General features: G+C 41.4%; 1 protein-coding gene, 1 long non-coding RNA gene and 1 pseudogene across 2 annotated transcripts; 1 reads left to right on the top strand and 2 right to left on the bottom strand.

The window, feature by feature from the left end:
* Positions 1 to 564: 564 nt before the first annotated feature.
* LOC116203995 lies at positions 565 to 2,280 on the top strand. The gene has a single exon (XM_031536006.1). It carries the CDS (start codon positions 565 to 567, stop codon positions 2,278 to 2,280), a length of 1,716 nt encoding a protein of 571 aa, XP_031391866.1.
* Positions 2,281 to 6,879: 4,599 nt separating this feature from the next.
* LOC116195524 lies at positions 6,880 to 7,472 on the bottom strand. Its single transcript, XR_004154680.1, has 2 exons — positions 7,348 to 7,472; positions 6,880 to 7,267 (listed from the first exon to the last, which is right to left on the bottom strand). It is a non-coding gene; the product is annotated as an uncharacterized LOC116195524 (long non-coding RNA).
* Positions 7,473 to 16,657: 9,185 nt separating this feature from the next.
* LOC116192780 lies at positions 16,658 to 17,653 on the bottom strand (annotated as a pseudogene).
* Positions 17,654 to 18,251: the final 598 nt, after the last annotated feature.

Here is an 18,251-nt window from a genome sequence, read left to right on the forward strand (position 1 = left end):
TAGCCTTAGCTGAAATATATTAGGTATTTGGTTTGATAATTATTCTTGGAAAAGTCTTCTGAGAAACATTTGTAGGCGCTTTCTGTCACTTCTTTACACAATTCCACCTCAATTCAAACAAAGAATAATTTGTAATACAGTGGCACGTCCCCTTATCAAATAATCAAGAGATTTTAGATTGATTTTCATTAATAGAACTGTCCGTGCTCTTTTATTTACTTTTCATTTTCTTATACTAAAAGAAAAAAGAGAACCTTGGCCACTTAATCGACCAATTCAACTTCACCAAAATAGGATGGCCCAGAGATCTAAAAAACAGATCTCGAAAATCACAGCTAATAGAGGATGATATGCGATCATAGATTTCCATTTATAATTGTTGTATTCTAGGCATTTATCGATATACATTTATGTACCTTCCTTTAACAACCATGTACATTATCTATATAATTGAATACACTCACCTCACCTAATGAGTGGGGATTCAGCCTTTCTTTCTCTGTTTCTTATGGTATCAGAGCCTACGGGGTAACACCCATCTGTTCTCTAACTTTCTTGGCATCAATGGCTGACAGCTCTTCCTCCTCAACTCTCATGACCCTTCCCTCTTCTTCTTCAAATCCCACAACTCTTCCTTCATCTTTTCCAACAATACCGGTCAAGCTAAATGGCAAGATCTACCTCTATTGGAAAGGAGTAATGACTCCTCTGCTGACTACATATGGACTGCTTGACTATGTTGAGGGAAAAATCACAATACCAAGCAAAACCACAACAGGAGCAGATGGTACAGTCATGCAAAATTCGGATTTCCTCAATTGGCAGTCAAGAGACAATTTTGCTCTTACCTGCATAATGCTGGCAATCACCGAAGAAATCGGTGTAACCATCCTCTCTGCCAGAACATCCTCTGAAGCCTGGACGTCACTTGCCACTGCCTTCCTCACTCTAACTGCTGCACAGGAAGACCTCCTTGATCAACAATGGCGTGACCTCAAAAAAGGAGACCAATCAATGGCAAAATTCATTAACTCAGTAAAAGAGCATGCTCTGCGATATGCACAAATTGGGAAACTAAAGACCCCTGCAGAAATCAACAGGCGTATTTACACGGGACTCGGTCCCGATTGGGAACCGATTGTCCTTGCCCAGTCGGAGAGAATGCTCACCATGACCACGGAGGAACTTCAATCGCTTCTGGTTGGCCATGAGGAGCGTCGTCTCTATGCAGCAGCCCAAACCGTGACGTCTCCGGCCGCGCCATCTCCTGCACCTCTCTCGGGTCTTCTGGGTCCAGTCCCGACTGAGGTTCACTACACTAATAGCCGCAGTAATCAAGGGAATCGTGGCAATTGGAATGGGAAAGGAAAAGGATGGAAAGGCAAAAGCAAAGGAGGCGGCTCGGGAAGGATTTCGTCCGGAGAAGAGGCGAGCAGAGAAACAGGGGAAGCTAACCCTAATCTGCTATCGGGTGGAGGAGGAGAAGCTCTCGGGTCGGATAGGCATTTTAATCCGAGTTTCAGACCGGGTAGATACACGGGCCAAATTCGAGACCAGCGTACTGGGCCGATTGGGCCCCTTCAACACCGGCCCACCTCGTCCGGTTATTCAACTCGCAGCCCAGCTCCATTTAACAATAATTTCATTGGGCCGGCTCAGTACATTGGGCCCAGATCCACAGTCGTCTGTCAGCTGTGTAATCGTGCGGGCCACACCGCACCCTCCTGTCAATTCAGTCCTATCTCTGGGGCACAGGCTCATTTGACCCACGGATCCTCTCCAGGACTACATGACCTTGACTGGTATATGGACTCAGGTGCTACACACCATGTGACATCACAATTATCTAATCTTAATCTTCGTGATGATGCTCCGATTTCAGATAATGTCTTCGTAGGTGATGGTAAAGCACTTCCAGTTCTAGCCTCTGGTTCCTCTACTATTAAAATTTCCCAACGCCCTTTACACTTAAATCATATTCTATATGCCCCACACATTTCCAAAAATCTCATCTCTATATCTAAATTTGCCAAGGATAATAGATGTTTCTTTGAGCTTCACCCAGACTGTTTTCTTGTGAAGGATCTTCATACTCGCCAGGAGCTTATGCGTGGTCCAGTTAAGGACGGACTCTATTGCTTTCACCAGAGAGACAGGCATGCTAATGGTCCACAAGCTCATCTGTCCACAAGCTCATGCGATAGAGACTTGGCCTTGACTTATAGGTTTGATAGATTGTGCAACCGATACCCCTTATACATTACGAGGATTTCTCTTTAGCTAGGCGGGGTGGAATTTTTGTTTTGTTTTTTGTTTTTTGTTTTTTTTTTATTCCCCTTCTACTATCAATAGCCATGTAAGTATATGGGGGCAATTCGTTCATCTCCCAGTCCAATGGGTTGATCTTCTATTAATCTGAGGTCCATTGCCCGGAATAAAAAATTCCTTCATCTCCTAGCCTATAATGACCACAGTCGGGTCGCGGGCGGCTCGACAGCACGAGGTCATAGGTTCTTGTAACTTCTTTGGCCATTCTAGCTGAGGAAATGACCACTGTCGGAACCCAGCCGAGCTGCAGGGAAATGATGGGCCCATATTTCTTTGCGAGACTGTGGAGGGAGAGATGAGGTAAGTTCCCAAGCTGGTGGAGATTCCCGACGAGCGGTAGCTTAGGAGGGCCAGGAGGGAGTTTTCGCTTTCTATAACAATCTGTGTAGGCATAATTCATCAGCAATATCACGAACAGGATGGTCAGGAAAAGCAGAAGCATAGGCCGGGATTCGTCGGGCTGCAGCCACTGAAGGAGTGCCATCGGAGTTTTTACTGCAGAGAAACTAATGGAGTTAGCTGTGCATAAGAGTCGACTGAATCTCTTCTTTATGGAAATATTTGGTCCAATTGACTACACTAACAGGTCCACTTCATCAACTTGTTAATGAGTGTTTTTTGAAATGCGTGAAAAAGATAAGGCATTAGGTGAAAAATTATTACCAAATTGACATGCTGCACAGCTTAGCCATGGCTGAAAAATTATTAGGCATTAGGTTCGATAATTATTCTGGAGAATTCTTCAATAGACACTATGATGCGCTTTTGACTTCTTTGGGCAATTCCACTTCAATTCAAACACGGAATGGATCATATTGAATGGCATGCGCCATCGTTTGATAACTATTATAATGTTTTAGGTTAATTCTCCTTAATAGGATTTTTTATACTCTTTAATTCAACTTTTTAATTTTTATTTTTTTATACTAGACTCATAAACCTAGTTTATTAGAAACAAAAAATAAAAATAAAAAAACCTCGAAACACGGGCACTTAAATGGGATGATCTCAATAATCTTAAAAACTATAGAGGCGCTGCCTGAACCTTAACTTATTGGGAGCCCCCATATGTATGTATGTATATATATTTGTTAAATTTTTATTTTTTAAATAATTAAACGATGTCTATCCAGCTCAAAAGTTTTCTTCTTTTTTCGGTAGAAAAAAAGTTTATTTGTTGATGGTTTGTGCAACCCATAGCCCTTATAAACAAGTGGATTTTTCTACTGCTAGTAGGTTTGGGATTTCACCTTTCTTTTTCCCACCTTCTACTAGCAACAGCCATATAAGTATATGGGGGCAATTCGTTCATCTCCTAGTCCAATGGGATGATCTTCTATTAATCTGAGGTCCAGTGCCCGGAATAAAAATTCCTTCATCTCCTAGCCTATTTGGTTAAGAACAGTTGGGCCCGTGCTCACCAGAGCTCAATGAACACAACCTCAATCCCACCCAATGGCGTAGGCATTGACGTATGTTCACAACACCATCCCAATGGCCCCATCAATTGCAATGTCGAGGAGTTCGGGATTCGCTGGATATGCTTCGTCTTTGGGATAGGACTAGGAGGAAGTTTTCCTTTTACAGCACCGAAACAATAACCGACAAACCCAAATCGAACTCGTTGTTTGGTCGTGATTTACTGAATATGGTCCATCACTCTTGCAGTGATTGTTTGTGCGAAAAACATAAAAATTCCCGACCCTCGCAAGAAATTAACATAAAGGATCATCGCAACAAAATAGAAGTCAGACTACCGTGTAAAACTTTTCCAATTTATTCTTGAATGACATCAAGAAAGGGTATGTCATGGGGATAGAGAGCCAAAGAAAGAGAAGTGTGACCCAATTGGGCTTCCATATAGGGGGATTCACACTGAAAAAGAAGAGAAGTGTGAAGACAAGGAAGGATTTCTCTTTGTCCAGTCTAGTGAAATTTTTAAGGGAAAAATATATATCATGGCACAACCTTTTGCTTTTGTGTCAATTTTATCACAATTTATCACATCGTTTAGGATGTAGTGTCAATCATTACACAACCTTTTTACTTTTATGTCAATTTTATTACGATCTTTTAAAATTACACTATATAGCACATCGTTTAGGGTGCAGTGTCAATTATGTCATGACGTCAAAGTTTCCATAGAAATTAAACAAAAGGCTAATGTGGCGCACCCATAGATGAATAGCGGGCCCAAATTCTTGCCACATGCAAATTAACCCATATTCTAACCGGCCCAGTGCTCTTTTACCCAATCGACTCCCTCATCATTAATGCCCAAATATCATTCTCACCTCTTCACACATCTCCCATCTCACTACAGCCCTAAATTTATCTTTAGTTCAACGCTTTATCCTTTCTCCACCGTCTTCACCTATGAGTTTGTCAGTCTCTCTCTTCACACTTCTCATTCTTTTGTTCCCATAGAAGAAAACGAATTAAGATTTGCATTTCATTTGACAAGTATTAGCTTCCCTTTTCTTTTTAACGATTTTTCATCGATTGTTCACTATATGAACTGCAATAAGTTCAACATGTGTTTTTTTTTTCATTCTATTGATGGTGTGGCTGTTTTCAAAAGGAGCAATTTTTTATGCAAAGAGGAGGGAATGAGATTCGGGTACTGATGGTGAAGTAGTCAGGTGGGTAAATGAACACCGAGCGAGTTGGAATATGGGTTATTATGTATATGGCAAGAGTCTGAGCCCACTATTCATCCACATGTACCATACATCAGCCTTCTGTTAAATTTTCACAGAAAATTTAAAGTCATGATATAATTGACATTACATCCTAAACGTTGTGATATATAGTGTAATTTTAGAAGATTGTGATAAAATTGACACAAAAGCAAAATGTTATGTTATGACATATATTTTTCTCGATTTTTAATCTCTGATCTATTATACATATATTAAAGTATAATTAGTACATTTATTATGCATTAAATAGTTAAATATAAAATAAATACAAAACTAATAATTTCTAATTTTGTTCTCTAAAAAGTGAATCACATAAAAAAAATTATGAAAATATTCTACACGAAAATAAATATAAGTTTTTGTACTAGAAGTTTAGTCTTAAATATTCTAAAAGGATATTTGTATAAAGCTTTTCTGCTCTTCGTATGGTAACAATGTAAAAGTGAGGGTGTCATGTATATATATATATATATAAAACTTTTTCCATTGATAATCTAACAATGAAAAAAATTGTATGTCTTATAATTTAGGGCTAATTACACCAAGAGTACAAAAAGTTTACAAAATTTAATATTTTGGTATAAAATAAAATTTTTATTAGAATTTGGTACGAAATGTTCGAACTTGTAGTAATCAGGTGCACTCTGTTATCTATCCCTCTGACGTCGTCAACTTCCGGTGACTTGGCCAATGACGTTTCAAATTGCATCCGGCGTAGCAAGGAATTTAAAATAAAAAATTCGTTTTTAAATTTTAATTAAAATATAATAATAAATAAGTAAAAGAAAAAACAAATAAATAAATAAACTATCTTTCCTCTTTCCTTTGCTCTCCCGGTCGTCTCTCCCTCTTCCTAGCCTATCTCTCCCCCTCGTAAGTCACCATAGGAGGCTCGCCCGGCAACCCGCCATCGTTGGAAGTTTGTGTCCTTGGAAGCTCGCCGGAGCCTCTCTCTCCTCCTCGTCTTCCTCTCAATTGATCTTCTTTTTTTCTTTTACTTTTACTTTTTTTCCTTTTTTATAAACTCTTGAGTAAATCAGGGTGGAGGCGGCTGATCCCTTGACTTGTCTTTAGAAACAAGGCAGTTTAGATAGCAAATGACACAGAGGCAGGAACTTATTATTCTTCTTTGCAGAAGATTCGTACTTCCCATCTTGGATCAAGCAGAGCTCAGATTTGCTGTACAAGGTGTCAGCACCCCATTTTGGTCCACTGGCTCTAGGACATGACATCAGCAAGGCTGACGACTAAGGTTCCATAACTCTAAATAAAAAATAATGGTGAGGGTAACACATGGAATTTTGCAGCACACACAATTGAACCCGAAAAGTAATGCACGAATTATCAATATCCGAACCGAATGCAGTGGACAAAGAGGAAATCACGTCTTTGTACAATTTTCTTCGGTGAGAACGACTATCTTCGTGGATCCTAGAACTAAGTTTGATTTTTTTTAGATCAAGGTTTGGTGAGTTGGGGACATTTCAACGCAAAAATCACGTCGAGAGCCCATTCGAGTAAAAAGATAAATCTCGTGGAAGCTGAGGTGCCCAAACAGTGGATACAACAGCTCGAGCATGGGATTCGACGCATCATATCACGGTCAATCCTAAACCTAAAAGGGTTAATTCTATATGCTTGACCTAGGAAATCGAGTTAGGTTCGATTTGACGGGTCACTCATCCCAAGATTCAATACGGAGAGAGAGTTATGAATTTTTTAGCACACCATGCCCAAAACTGTTAAATCGGGACAGACTCTGCCAGTCGAGGGAGAAAATCCATAAAAAATTCAATTCTTTGTATTTTCAAGCATGGCCAACGTCAATGGACTCACAATTCACTGAAGATTCAGAAAAAAATGGGAGATTGTTTTGGCTAGATTAGTATAGAATCAAATATTTTCTCACAAGTCAGGACCGAATTTCCTGGTTTTGGCTAGCTGTCGAAGAAAAATTGCTTCGGGCACTTCCCAAAGTCGAACGATCTTCAAATTTTAAGAGGATGTGCCTAACTCATGTAGGGATCAAAGAAAAATATCACATAGACTGAAAGGTTCATGAGCAATTCAAGAAAATTTCAGATGTTCAGGTCAGCTCATGGACTGCTGGTCACAGCTCCCCACCTGCTGCTTCTTCTGCTCCAGCTGAACAAGATTGAGTGCAAGCAACCTCTTCCCTTTTTCTTCTGCTGCTGCACGCCACCTGCAGCTTCTCCTCTTCCCCTTACGTCTGCAACCTGCAGAAGAAAACAGACAGAACAGAGAAGAGAAAAGAAAAGAAAAAAAGAAAACGAAAAAAAAAACCTCAGCTGGAGACCTCCATTCTCCCTCAGCTGAACAACATCCTCCCAGCTCCCCCCTGGCCCTTAGCTGCCTCTCTTCCCGTAACTCTTAGCTGGGAAGCTGCCTCCCACAGCTCACGGCCTCTCTCCTTTAGCTCACTCCCCTCTCATTCCCTTTCCGGCAGCCCAACTCAACTCCCTCAGCTGGAGCTCACGGACTCTCTCGGGACTCCCTTAGCTCTCTGACCAAACCCCCAGATCCCTCTCGTTTTTTCCTCAGCGCACTGATGACGCTCTCAGCTCCTCAACTCTCTTAGCTCACACTAACCAGCCCTCAGCTTGTTATTTCTCTCGGAGACTTGCCCTCAGCTGGACGGGCTCCCTCTCTCACGCCCGCACTCTCCCTCTCACTCTCTTTCTTTTCTTCCTCCCCTTTCACCAGTCAAGCTAGCTATCAACATCTCGACATCCCTGAGCTTCCCGAGGCTACTAAGCAGCTGAACACTCACCTCGAGCTAGGTCTCATGCTTTGTTTCCACTTTCCCGTGCTCACTCTCGTTGTTTTCTTTTTTCAAGGGCTTACGTCCATGTTATGTCTTTTGTTTGTCTCGCCTTTTGCAGCCATATCGACATCCACAGAGCTGTTACACTGCTTTGCTGCCCTCCCGAGTTGCTTTGCCGATGTATCGAGGGATTTTCGAACGTTCACGTGTTTCTTACCGAACTAGGTAAATATCCCGACTTAGTGGCATGTATAGGGCCTCATATTCATATATCGTGCTTGCTTGGGTGGTATTGATGTGAAACGAATGTTCGTGGATCGTGTGGATAAGCGGATTTGTCTTGAACCCGGTTTTATGAACTTTCTGGTTTGTCTCATTTCAGTCCTGAGGATGTTTTTCGTTTTCTTTGAAATCAGTCGGAACTTTCTGATGCATTCCAAACAAGTCCTGGGCTTTTCCAGTATTTTTCATACATCCCTGAATTTGTTTTAGAATTTTTCAGTCATCCCAATGAACTTTTTAATCTGTCCCAGTTTAGTCCCTGGAGCATCTTTCGCCTTTTCAGACCAGTCCCGAATTTCCAAATTCTTTTCAAATAAGCCCTGGGCCGATTTTAGCCATTTTGATCAGTCCCTGAATTTTCCAGAATTTTTAATCACCCGAAGGAACTTTTAAATCTGTCTCAGTTTAGTCCCTGGAGCATCTTTCGCCTTTTTCAGTCCAGTCCCGAATTTCCAAATTCTTTTCAAACAAGGCCTGGGCCGATTTTAGCCTTTTCGATCAGTCCCTGATTTTTTCAGAATTTTTAATCATCCCAAGGAACGTTTTAATCTGTCTCCGTTTAGTCCCTGGAGCATCTTTCGCCTTTTCAGATCAGCCCCGAATTTCCAAATTCTTTTAAAACAAGCCCTGGGCCAATTGTAGCCTTTTCGATCAGTCCCTGAATTTCCAGAATTTTTAATCATCCCAAGAAACTTTTTAATCTGTCTCATTTTAGTCCCTGGAGCATCTTTCGCCTTTTCAGATCAGCCCCGAATTTCCAAATTCGTTTCTAACAAGTCCTGGGCCATTCTTGGCCTATTCCGATCAGTCTCTGAATTTTCCAGGATTTTTCAACCGTCCCAAGGAACTTTTCCATCTGTCTCAGTTTAGTCCCTGAAACTTTGACCGAATTTCGAAATCAGCCCGGTTCTTCGAGATTGTTCCAATCTAGTCCTTGGATAAATTTGTGAAATGTGTATTGTAATCGTGAGTGACGTATGGGTGCGTGCAACCCTACTTTGTCTGTTTGGCTTTAAATGGTTGATAAATTGTAGGTTAAACACATTAATTTTAAATAATATGCATAGATTTGTATATAGGTGACTGTCTTGAGCCCACGATGATCCAAGAATATTTCGGCAATTATTGATAGAATATTCTTAGTTTTCGGGGACCCGTCTCGGTCTCCGTGTCGCAAATCGATTCACCAACTCGTAATACCCAAGGCGTAAGACAATAATCACTAAAACAATTTCACATACAGGAAAAAGGACATGTAACTTGGCTAAATAAATCACCCAGCTTTAAGCAAAATGCATAAATTGATAAATTACCGATAATCGCTTCGATAGAACGGGTTCTTTTGTCAGAAAATGCATAATTCGACTAATTGCGCACTCGGTTTAATTAAACACGGGCACATAGGCAAAAAAGGGATAGGTTTTGGATTTTCTAGGGGAAAACACATGCTCTTGGCCTAATCTGTAAAAGCCGCATTGTCATCATATAGAGTAATCTAAAATAGACTCACACATCTTTAGTTGAATTAGCACCATACAGAAACATGCTGTTTTGTCCGTTTAGGCAAGGAAATCGTTTACCAAACAATCCCAGTATATAAACGGTTAATCACGTAAACTTGTCGCTTAATACGCAATTTGTTTGTAATCATCTGTTTTTTTTTTATCCGTTTCCGTTTGTTTTCATATGTTTTTGTCTGTTTTATCGCGGTTCAAGCCCAAACCCATAGGATACGTTGTGCACAGGGTCCAACGCCCCCCAAATCCGTCGATCACGAGTCCAACGCCCATTCACACTGAGCGCGTACAACCTGAGTACGGAATCGGGTCTTGCCTCAACTTACTACTTTGCTCGTAGTAGTGTCTATATGGAAGACGACTCGGATCGGGTAGGTAAGGCTTGTCGGACATGACCCGGGAGCTCAACCGATCCCATGGCTATCACAAGAGTCGAACTACTTTTCTGTTATCCGTCGTTTTGGTTGGACCCGACACCCGGCTCTTTTGAGCCCGCTTTACCTTAATTTCGGTTTTGGTTATTCAAAATCACGCGGTGAGTACAAGTGAAATATTTGGCCTAATGCAAACTAATCGGGTCCATGTATGGTATCGCGTTTGTATTTAGTATTTACTTGAGAGTACATTGTAAGGATATCTTCTGTATTATCAATCAGTCGTCATAAGGACCTCGATCAATGAGCAGACGGTCTGAGTGTTTCATCGAAGTTACAGTGTCAAAACGAGCGAAATGAGCGAAACTTAAATCAAGCGGTAAATAAGTAAAAACGGCAAACTCTAGACAAACTATAGTACTAATAGGGCGTGCGGGATATAGGCACGCACGTAGCAGAACCCCCGAATTCGGAACCTTGGGTTTCGCGAGATCATATGCCTTAGCAATTATGTGTACCCCGTACCCCTAGACCCAGGCAACTCACCGGCCTTCGACCTTCGGGTCGTATGCAAGTAGTGGCAACTCCTTCTCATGCGTGTCCGTCATGCGTCCCCACGGGAGGGTGGACACTCCCAAGCAGTGCGATAGGTCACGCATGCGGGCTTCAACGAGATGAAATTCGGGTTCGCACACAAGGGAAAAGGGAATAGATGTTGAGATGTTATCTAACTCTATTTGGCTTCGAAAAGCTAGGACTACCATTTTTCTAACTGCGGGGTTTACGTTGTTTTGTTGTTCTCGTAGAAACTCTTCAGCTTCTCATCCTCCATAAACAACTTTATGAAAACCTTGAATTCCATTTCCAAATGACTGAAGTATATTCAACCCGACTCTAGCATTTTGAGTTTCATCTTGAAGAGGGTATGTCCTTAAGCATGGCAATAATTCAATTGAATTAGGATTGAGTCGGTCAGGGTGGGGAGAGTCACCACCAGAGACCCCACCCCCCGACCAAGATCGCCTGCAGGCTCCACCCCTGATGCAGTCATAATTCAAAAAAAAATTGAATTTTGGGATTGACAAATATCTCGAGGTCACTGCACCCCGGATATACTCGAAAATATGTTCTAGGAGAGGGAGAGGGAGAGAAAGAGAGAGAGAAAGGAAGATGGAGAAGGAGAGAGTGGGCTCCAACGAACAACTGTTGGAAGGAGCTTGGATGATCACACTGAACCACAAGCAGAAGGAGAGAGAGAGAGGAGAATGGCAGAGCGTTTTTTTTTAAAATTAATTTATTATATTTTTATGAACATTTTAAAAAAGATTTTGGGATTTTTACCCCATATAGTCCATGATTTCACCTTTTATTCAAATATATCATATACTTTTAAAAGTGTAAAAAATATCTCATAATTTACATTTTTTTTCAAACCTAGCCCGCCGTTATATCTTCCGTCAACATTTAGCGGTCTTGCCACTATGGCCCATTTACCCGAGATATATTTGAGAAAAATTAAAATCATGGGATAGATTTAAGAAAAAGATTAAAACCATATGATAGATTTGAAAAAAAAAATTAAAACCATGAAATAGATTTGGAGCTTACTTATATTTCATTAATGGAAAATATAACGGAGGGATAGATTTAGAAAAAAATGTAAACTATGGGATATGTTTTACATTTTTTAAAGCATATGATAGATTTGAATAAAAAGGTGAAACTATGATATATATGGAGTAATTTACCCAAATATTTTTTATTTTAAAGTCAGTACCACGTCATATGTTTGAAATGTTATCGGTCACGCCACCCAAAGCTAACACCATCAGAGCGGCAAATGACGGAGTGCACATGATTGCTACAAATTAGAACGTTTTGTACTAAATCCTAGCAAAAAATACATTTTGTTCTAAAGTGTTACGTTTTATAAACTTTTTGTACCCCTGGTGTAATTAGCTCCATAATTTATATGATTTTGTTTTTATCATATTAGAAATTTAAAACATTAATAATATTTCAATAGCAAACTCATAAATGAGAGGTGTTATGTAAATATTGAGTTTAATGTTCATTATAATGATCATAGACTGACTGCCGAAAGGTCCTATTTCGCTTCGCGAGAGGGTAGTTCGTAAGGTCCTCCTTTGATTAGGTGGGAGTGCTTGAGAGATGCTTCGCTGAGACTAGATGGAGCTCCAAGAGTGTAGCATCTGAGTGTTAATGCCATTGCATGTCGCGAAGGTGAGAGTTGTTTAAGTGTCGGAGAGGCGTATTGAAGTCTCTGGGACCAACTGGATGGCAAGGATGAGCCAAAAGAGCTTCGCCGAGGTACATCGCCGATCTCGACCCGGATTCACAGTACTTCAGGCTCCATAACTTAACAATCTCCCACTTGGAGGCTGAACACGAATGTAATTATCTCTTCATCTTCATAGTCAACAAATAACCCATAAATGATGGCGGCGCCAATCCTCGAACTCCTCAAGTTCCAAGGCCAGTTGAAGCCATGCATAGCTTCAACTTCTCTAAGGTCACAACCTTAGTTAACATGTCAGCAGGATTCTCGCTTCCACGAATCTTCATCAGTTGCAAAGTCTTCTTTTCCAAGAGATGTCGAATGTAATGATACTTCAACTCAATGTGCTTTGTTCTCGAATGAAAAGCTGGATTCTTAGCTAAGAAAATAGTACTCTGACTATCGCTGTAAAGAATATTGTTCTTCTGCTCTTTCCTCAGTTCACACAAGAAATTCTGCAGCCATATCATTTCTTTACTAGCCTCTGTCACTGCTATATACTCCGCTTCTGTAGTAGACAAAGCCACTGTCTTCTGCAACTTAGAAGCCCAAGAAACCGATGTACCACCGAAAGTAAACACGTACCCGGTTGTACTCTTCTTTTTATCAAGATCACCTGCCAAGTCAGCATCAACATAACCATTCAAGACCATGTTCTTGCCTTCGAAACATAGAGCCCTCTCTGTGGTACCTCGCAAGTATCTGAAGATCCACTTTACTGCTTCCCAATGCTGCTTACCCGGATTACTCATATATTTGCTCACAACTCCCACTGCATGCGCAATATCTAGTCTAGTACACACCATAGCATACATAATACTTCCAACTGCTGAAGTGTAGGGAACTTTCTCCATATGAGCACGCTCTGAATCACTTTTAGGTGAATCCCTTATTGATAGCTTAAAATGGCTACCCATAGGAGTACTTACTGGCTTTGCTGTATCCATACGGAATCTCTTCAAAACTTTTTCAATGTATTCAGCCTGTGAAAGGAACAGCTTTCCTGCCACTTTATCTCGATTAATCCTCATACCTAGGATCTGTTTAGCCTCTCCAAGATCCTTCATTTCAAATTGTTTGGACAATTGCTTCTTCAACTTATACATCTCTTGAGCACAAGAGCCTGCTATCAACATATCATCAACATATAATAGCAAAATAATAAAGCTATTGTCAAACCTCTTGAAGTAGCAACAATGATCAGCATTGCATCTGACAAACTCGATCTCATGCATGAACCCATCAAACTTCATATACCACTGTCTCGGGGCTTGTTTCAAACCATACAAACTTTTATGCAGCTTGCACACAAGCTGACTGCTACCTCGGACAAGTATCCTTCTGGTTGCTTCATATATATGTCTTCGTTAAAATCACCATGAAGAAAGGCTGTTTTTACATCCATCTGCTCTAACAATAAATTCTCTGCAGCAACTATGCTCAAAACTAAACTGATAGTAGTTAGCTTCACAACAGGAGAGAATATATCTGTATAATCAATACCTTGTTTCTGCTGAAAACCCTTCACAACCAACCTTGCCTTGTAACGCTTGCTTCCATCCGCCTCTTCTTTAATTCTGTAAACCCACTTGTTATGCAATGCTTTCTTACCCTTTGGAAGCTCAACTAGTTCCCAAGTGCTATTGGACATCAAAGAATTCATTTCATCTTCCATTACAAGCTCCCACTTGCTCGAGTGCTCACTCTGCATAGCTTCAGCATAACATTCTGGCTCACCACTATCAGTCAACAGAAGATAGTGTAAAGAGGGCGAGTACCTTTCTGGTGCGTGATGTTGTCTGTCTGATCTCCTCAATGGAACTACCGGTATACTTGGTTCTGCCTCAACAACCTCCTAGTCATTCTGAATTTTGCTAACACATGAGTTTGGAATATCCAATTCAACAAACTGAGGGCTTTTAACCTGAGTACCTGCACTATCAATGTCTGGTGCACCCGACCTGTCTTTGTACAGAACATGCTCATTAAATATGACATCTCGACTTCGAATTATTTTCCGATTCTGATCATCCCAAAATCTATAACCAAATTCATCACCGCCATATCCAATAAAAGTACACTTCACGGATTTTGCATCCAGTTTGCTTCTAGCAGTAGCATCAACATGAACATACGAAACACAACCAAAAACTTTGAGAAATGATAGGTTTACCTCTTTACCACTCCAAACCTCCTCTGGTATGTCGTTGTCCAAAGGAACTGATGGTCCTCTATTAATTAAGAAAGCAGCAGTGTTAACTGCATCTGCCCAAAATGTCTTCGGTAATCCACACTTCAATCGCATGCACCTAGCACGTTCATTCAAGGTTCTGTTCATTCGTTCTGCAACCCCGTTCTACTGAGGGGTTCCTTTGACAGTTTTCTCCATGCGAATGTCATTCACAGCACAGTACTCTTTGAACTCATCGAGCTCATATTCTCCACCATTATCAGATCTCAAACACTTCACCTTCAGGCCTATTTCATTTTCTACCAAAGCTTTCCACTTTCTGAAAGCATCAAAAGCGTCAGATTTACGTTTAAGAAAATAAACCCATACCTTCCTCGTGGAGTCATCAATGAAGGTCATGTAATATGATGCGCCACCAAGGGATGTGACCGGTGCCGGTCCCCATAAGTCACTATGTACCAGCTCCAATTTCTGCTCCTTCAAAGTTCTACCAGCCTTCGAAAAACTGACTCTTTTCTGCTTCCCGAATACACAATCCTCGCATAATCCAAGCTCAACTGTTTTTAGACCTGGTAGTTTGCCCTTTGAACATAATTGTTTCATCCCCTTTTCACTCATGTGGCCAAGCCTGCAATGCCACAAATCTACATCGCTGTTTGCACTGGCGAGTGCAATGTTATCATGGTTGTTCACGGTCATGTACAGTGTACCCTCCTTCTTGCCTCGAGCCACCACCATGGCCCCTTTGATTATTTTCCAGGAACTAGAGCCAAAGGACAGGTTATAACCCTCATCATCCAGCTGCCCTACAGAAATCAGATTCCTCTTCAAACCAGGAATGTGCCTCACACCACGCAACTGCCATACGAGTCCATTCGGTGTTTTAATCCGAACATCTCCCTTCCCTGCAATCTCCAAAGGCTCATCATCAGCAAGATAAACCTTACCAAAATTACCAGAAGTATAGTTCTCCATAATATCGGCATTAGGGCAAGAATGAAACGATGCTCCAGAATCCAAAACCCACGATTCCAACGGACTGCTGACACTCAAGATCAGTGCGTCACTATTCTCCTCTGTTGCCACGTTTGCTGAGTTGTCGTCTTTCCTTTCCTTTCTCGGTGCCTTACACTGATTCTTGTAATGACCACGTTTCTTACAATTCCTGCACTCAATTGAACTTTTGTCTTGTCCTGACTTAGATTTACTTCTTGACTTCGATCTGCCTCGATGCGAATTCCCTGATTCTGATCTGCCTCTATTTTCTGTACTCAAAGCTGATCCCGAAGCTTTCCCTGATTCTTTTCTGCGAATTTCTTCACTAATTATCAGATCTCGAACTTCATCAAACTTTAATTCCGCCTTCCCCGCTGAAGCACTAACAGTTGTGACCGTTCCGCTCCAACTTTCTGGTAGAGACGACAATAAAATTAGGGCTCTTACTTCATCATCAAAATCGATAGCGACTGAGGTCAATTGAGCCGTTATCAAGTTGAACTCATTCAGATGTTCGGCAACAACAGTACTCTCCGACATCTTTAGGTTAAACAGCCGCCGCATCAGATGAACCTTGTTCGCCGCTGATGGCTTTTCGTACATATCAGCTAAAACCTTCAGTATACCTTTGGTGGTTTTCTCCTTCGCTGTATGAAACGCCACGTTCCGCGACAGCGACAGACGAATCACACTCATCGCCTTCCTATCCAGCACCTTCCATTCCGCTTCTGTCATCCCGATCGACTTATCCTCTAGAGGTTGCCACAAATCTTTACCGTAAAGATAATCTTCGATCTGCATCCTCCAAAACCCGTAATCCGATCCATCGAACTTTTCGATCATCAATTTTCCTCCGTCCATCGTAGATTGCTCCGATTCAAGCCCGAGCTCTGATACCAATTGTTGCGTCTGATGTATGATAGTAGAAGACAATATGAACGAAAAGGCAAAAGTGACACACGGAATTGATTACCCAGTTCGTCAGTAATTCTGACTACATCTGGGGGCGCCGCCAAGCCAGGTATATCCACTATTTTGAGTTAGAGTTACAAGAGATATAAACTGATGTTTTAAAGGGAATAAACCCTAATTACATCCCCAATGGATCGCCGATCTCGACCCGGATTCACAGTACTTCAGGCTCCATAACTTAACATCAGCTTCAGATGGGTATGTACAAGTTAGAAGCAAGACAAGGAAAGAATTTAACTAACCATGATTATGGCTTTAACGTTATCCATCGTAAGAGGCATTTCCGCCGAAGAGCCTTCCTTCTGTATTTCAAGCAAAACATCAACAAGATCCTTGTGGTCATCTTTCCTTGATCCATCAAATATGCGATTACTATGTTCACTTAGTATCCTGTCGAAGAGCTCATCAAAGCGTCTAGAAGTGTCCTGCAGTCTCTTTGTCATGCCCGTGACTCTGTGTATGAAGTCCTCTAGGGACAGGAAGAAATCTCCTATGCTGAACCCGCCAACGAGCTCCTAAAACTCCTGAAGCATCTCGTGAAACCCAAGCGAGTCATAATCCCCACCTCCAGAGAAATCCCGTCCGAACGCGACCCTGCAAATAACATCATTTCCATAAAGCCCAAGGATCTTTGACAGGTTCACACTTCCAGAACAAGAGGATTCCTGGATCCTGTCAACCATTCGGGCGACTTCCTCTTCCCTAACAGGCCCGAATGATTGAACCCTCTTGGCACTGAGCAGCTCGAGAATGCAGATCTTCCTTATTTGTCTCCAGTAGGCCCCATAGGGCGAGAAGGCTATATTGGTGCTGTCATAGAAGATATACTTGGCTGCGAAGAGTCGCGGGCGGTTCGACAGCACGAGGTCATAGGTTCTCATAACTTCTTTGGCCATTTTAGCTGAGGAAATGACCACAGTCGGAACCCAACCGAGATGCAAGTAAATGATGGGCCCATATTTCTTTGCGAGATGGAGGAGGGAGAGATGAGGTAAGTTCCCAAGCTGGTGGAGATTTCCGATGACCGGTAGCTTAGGAGGGCCAAGAGGGAGTTTCCGCTTTCTATAACAATCAGTGTAGGCATAATTCATCAGCAATATCACGAACAGGATGGTCGGGAAAAGCAGAAGTATAAATCGGGATTCTTCCGGTGGCCACTGAAGGAGAGCCATTGGAGTTCTGAAAGCTGTTCACAATAGCCGGCCGGTTCTCTTCCACTAGATTTTTTATTTTTATTTGTGTGTGTGTGTGTGTGTGTGGGGGGGGGGGGGGGGGGGGGGGGGGGGGGGGGGGGGGGGCGTCCTCTTGATATATCACAAATTATGGATCGAATAAAATAGAATCTCGACAAAAGCATCGTATGTAATACAATGGCGCGCTCTCTTTCCTGATAACCAAGAGGTTCTAAATTGATTTTAGTTAATAGAACTGCCCGCGCTTTTTTATTTACTTTCTATTTTCTTATATTAAGTTCATAAACCTTCCTTATTATCCAAAAAAAAACCTCGTCACCTCGTCACTTAATCGACCAGTTCAACTTCAACAAAATAGGATGGTCCAGAGATATAAAAGACAGACCTTGAAAAACCACAGTGATACTGGCTTGGCCTCCACTTATTTGTGAAGCCACATGAATACGTTTATTTAATTTTCAGTAATTGAAGGATGTCCACCTCAAAAGTTTTATAGGTTTGGTAGATTGTGCAACCGATACTCCTTATATATTGCGAGGATTTCTTTTTAGCTAGGCGTTGTGGAATTTTGTGTCTTTTTCTTCTTTTTTTTTAAAATTTTTTTTCCCCTCT

Source organism: Punica granatum, chromosome 1, assembly GCF_007655135.1.
Source record: "Punica granatum isolate Tunisia-2019 chromosome 1, ASM765513v2, whole genome shotgun sequence".
Lineage (NCBI taxonomy): Eukaryota > Viridiplantae > Streptophyta > Magnoliopsida > Myrtales > Lythraceae > Punica > Punica granatum.